This window comes from Cyprinodon variegatus, unplaced genomic scaffold (genome assembly GCF_000732505.1).
Source record: "Cyprinodon variegatus isolate N-32 unplaced genomic scaffold, C_variegatus-1.0 Scaffold309, whole genome shotgun sequence".
In the NCBI taxonomy this organism is placed as follows: Eukaryota; Metazoa; Chordata; class Actinopteri; order Cyprinodontiformes; family Cyprinodontidae; genus Cyprinodon; species Cyprinodon variegatus.
Genome location: NW_015150762.1, coordinates 784828 through 788893, shown reverse-complemented (window position 1 = coordinate 788893; position 4066 = coordinate 784828). Strand labels below are relative to the sequence as shown.

Below are 4066 nucleotides of genomic sequence, written 5' to 3'. Positions count from 1 at the left end.
AGACCCCAGGAACCGGAACCTGGAACCTTCTTGCTGCAGGGCAGCAGTGCTACCCACTGTGCCGCCCTGTCCCAGTCCAAGATGATGAAAGTTTCAATTTGTGGGGAACAGAGGCAGAGGTGAAAAAAAATACCTGCATGGATCAGGATCTGCTCGCCCTGAATAGTAATCGTAGGTCAATTATTTGTTTACATTTCTACTGGCAAACCTGCACTGTCATAAACAGTTTCCCTCTGTGTTTTAGAATCTGAAAGCAGATTGAAAAGTTATAGAGTCACTTTTAATGACACGCTTTTACACCACAGAACCAAACATATGTCTAAAGGGCTAAGTTTCATATCCTTTTTGTTGGCAAACATCGTTGGCTTTTTTAGCTCTTCTGTTTAAGGGAAGATTAGACTGTCATTAAGTGGTGCTTTAGGTCACATGACTGATTTAGTAAAAGATCCAACCCTCTGAGGGTTTTTGAGAAGGACAGCCTGCACGGAGCATCAATAAGTGCTCATTGGCCAGTGCTGTATGTTGACCTGAAAAATAATGTAACATCTCAAATTAAGCTTATACTTTGGTCAAGATGTAAACACTGCTGCTTAAGATGGGATAGGTATTTTATTCCTTAAAGTACCTATCCACAATTCAAATAATTATTTGCATTATTTGAATTGTCTTCTCCTGAAACCATAGGAACCATGCAAACAACATGCAGATTTAAAAAGAAAATGCAAAGTAACCCTGATTAACAAGTTGTGTTTTCTTTTTTTACTAATACATTTATTTATCGTCTTTTTCTGACATGAACTCTGTAAATGGGAACGGGGGTCATTGAAAATGTGTAGCCAAAGTAAACGCTTCCTTTTACCTTTAGGAATTTTAGCAATGTCATTTGTGGCCATTGAGATAAAAGAAGGTAAGTTTTACCTTGATATCGTATTGGGTCAATATCAGTATCAGTTCATGCTCAATATCAGCCTTATATTGGAAATGAAAAAAAATGTATCATGACCTATAATTGAGTGATTTTGTCTGAAAAGAGCATCAAAGAAGTAAAACTTTTTCAATCATACCTGTTCATCTTCCTAATTACTACTTTATTAATGAGTCCTTGCTCATCAGAAGTTCACTAACTGAGCAAATAAATAATTTCTGTACATATAAACATACATATACACATCACATGTACCTACATAGATCTTCCGGCATATCTCTCTCTTGATGCTTGATTTGTAAATCTTTCTGTGTGCTTCCTGTTTATTAGGGACGCACAAGATGGTTGGTCCACAGGTTGTGACTCCCGACTCCTCCCAGGATAAATCCAGTCGTTTCTATGTGGTGTCCTGGACCAACAGGCTTCTCAAGACAAACTTCAAAGATGTCAGAGAGATGGCATCAGGTAATGAATTACTGCACAAGAACTTTTCAACTCATGCTTATTGTGGTAATTTATAATATGGAGCAGGTATGGGGAAATTCATGGGTTTCATAGACAAGCTCCTTCGGAGCAAACAGCTGAGGAGATAGTGTGATGTATCAGGTGTTAGATCAGAGATTAAACCTAAACAATGGCGTAACTAAGTTAAGCTACATTATGTTGGGACATCCTATCCCACCGCCGCCACCCTAGACAACCGACCCAAAACATGCCCCATTCATACACACTTCATCATTCTTCACCTTCACTAGACATGGATATGCTTTAGTATATTCTGCTGTAAAATTAGTCTTATGGGGCTACCTTCAGCTTTAGTGTCCCCTCCTCACACACGCTCTCTCCATTCATCTCCTGGTCGCAATCTATACTCTCTGTAGCAGCAACGTCCACCATTCCCTCTTACCCAGATAATGTTGTAATGTTGCTTATGTGACTATTGTTGTGTCGTTACGCCATTAATAAAAGTTCAATAAATCTCCAGGTCCCCTTTTACACTAGGGTCAGCAGATCCCTGATAATTATCTGCTCAGTCCACACCTCATGAGGACTAATTTTGATTTCTAATGTGAAATATATGGCTTCGTGATTTGATAGAATATACTCATTCTGAATGTAAACATAAAAGGTGTAAATACAAGTATGGCATCAATGGTGCTGCTGAAGTTTAGATGATTGTAACAGTGTGTCTTATAGGAATCGCTTTGAAAGCACCAGTGGTGCAACTAACGACTATTTTGCAAATTGATTAATCTGTCGATTACTTTTTTAATTAATCAATTAATAATCAGTGTTGTGTGAAAAAAGTTTTCAACTATACAGTCCAGTTAAATAAATAGATCGATGGATTTTACTCAGTCGCCACTTTATTTACTTTGAAAAGTAAAGGAGAACAAGACATTCACATTCACAGCATGATGGTCTACCCTGTTCTGACTTGCTCTTGCTTTAAAGAAAGAGTCAAAACAATAACAGACACTTTGGTAAAACAGTTACTTTGAAAAAAGTATGTTGTTTTGTTATGGGAAAAGGTATGTTTTGTGTATAACCACCATTTTGTGGCCTTACATGTGAAACAAACTAAGTTAAACATTTTTTTAGAGAGCAAATAGCATACATCAATACATGAAAGAAGAAATTAATAGAAAATAAATTTTCCGACAACATCCATAGTAAAAGTTTAATTTAAGAATATTTTTTAACTATATTAAACCAGATGAAACAAAAACTTTTCCACTTGATGAGTTCTGTGGAGTTCTGGATAGGGCATATTGACAGATGAAAATGTTTTTTTAATCATAAATGTGAAAGGTTTATACGGTAATTTTTTTTTTACAATTTTGATAAAATTACTGCTCTAAGTGGGGTTCTCTATCAGCTAAACGCATGTCTTTGTACTCCAGTTAACAATTAATCAATTCATAAATTATATGATGATTATTTTAACAATCGATTAATTGCGATTAATCCGATTCATTGTTTCAGCCCTATTTTGAACCAACATTTAAAGTAGTTTATACAATAATCAGAGGCTCCGCCTTTTTTCTCATGATTTACCTCTGGTTCTTCAAATGACATCTCAGCATTTCATCCTCATAGGTTGCAAATTTGTTTGTCTCAACAGGTGCATGTCAGTGTCAGATGATGGACTGCACCATTCCTGGCTCTATTGACTTGACCAAGGTGAAGTTTGATGCACAGAGTAAGGAAGACTTTAGCCACAACTTCAGTCTTCTTCAAGACGCCTTCACACAGAAGAATGTTAAAAAGGTATATACGTAATTTGTAGAACAACATGCCATCCATTAACAACTTCCCACTAGAACAGGCATCCCCAAACTCGGTCCTCGAGGCCCCCTTTCCTGCAGGTTTTAGAGGTTTCTCTGCTTCAGCACAGCTGGTTATAATGATTGCAGTAGACCAAAAGCGTTAATCAGCTTTCAATTAAAATCAGCTGTGCTGGAGCAAGGAAACCTCTAAAACCTGCAGGACAGCGGGCCTCGAGGACCGAGTTTGGGGATGCCAGCTCTAAAGCCACATTTACAGCCATCAGCCACCATATCATGAAGCACAATGCAGACCGGCATGGAAGTTGGAGTCATGTGAGGCACATTGATATATGATAGGGGAAAGCTGAATTATAACCAATAACTATGTTTGCATGACAACTACCCCACCCACTGACACACAGTAGCTTGATGATGTTAGATAAACCAAAAAAGACTACACAGGGTTCCCGCGGGTCCTTAAAAAGTCTTAAAAGGCATTGAATTCTTCAAGATAAAACTAAGGCCTCAATTGGTATTAAAATGTCTTAAATCAGTCTTTCATAGGTCTTAATTTTTAAAACATCATAAATAGTATTATTTTTATTCTGATTTATTTTTGTAATCTAAATAAAACATTAAAATTAACCTTTTTTTTTTATTTAGAAAAAATAATGGCTCGCCATTATTGGATCCGTCCAATAATGGTGGAACCAATTAAAGCGTTGTTGCGGCCGAGACATTTGGAAGATGCGGCATTTGCTTTTTGTCTGGAAAATATGAGCAAGTGTAAATGTGACGAAAATTGTCTATCCAGCCAAGAGTTTTCTCCATGGCTAAAACCAGGGAACATACATGAGGCTCAGTGGATTTT

At 37.1% G+C, this 4066-nt stretch overlaps 1 protein-coding gene across 2 annotated transcripts in view; it reads left to right on the top strand.

Moving 5' to 3' along the window:
* The window catches only part of LOC107090731, a 33152-nt gene that overhangs the window by 2728 nt on the left and 26358 nt on the right, over window positions 1-4066 (top strand). For both annotated transcript variants that reach the window (XM_015384286.1, XM_015384287.1), the window contains exons 2-3: window positions 1256-1390; window positions 3051-3196. In XM_015384286.1, coding sequence (XP_015239772.1) covers window positions 1267-1390; window positions 3051-3196 — 270 coding nt within the window. In that variant the 5' untranslated portion in view covers window positions 1256-1266. The remainder of the gene's footprint in view (window positions 1-1255; window positions 1391-3050; window positions 3197-4066) is intronic.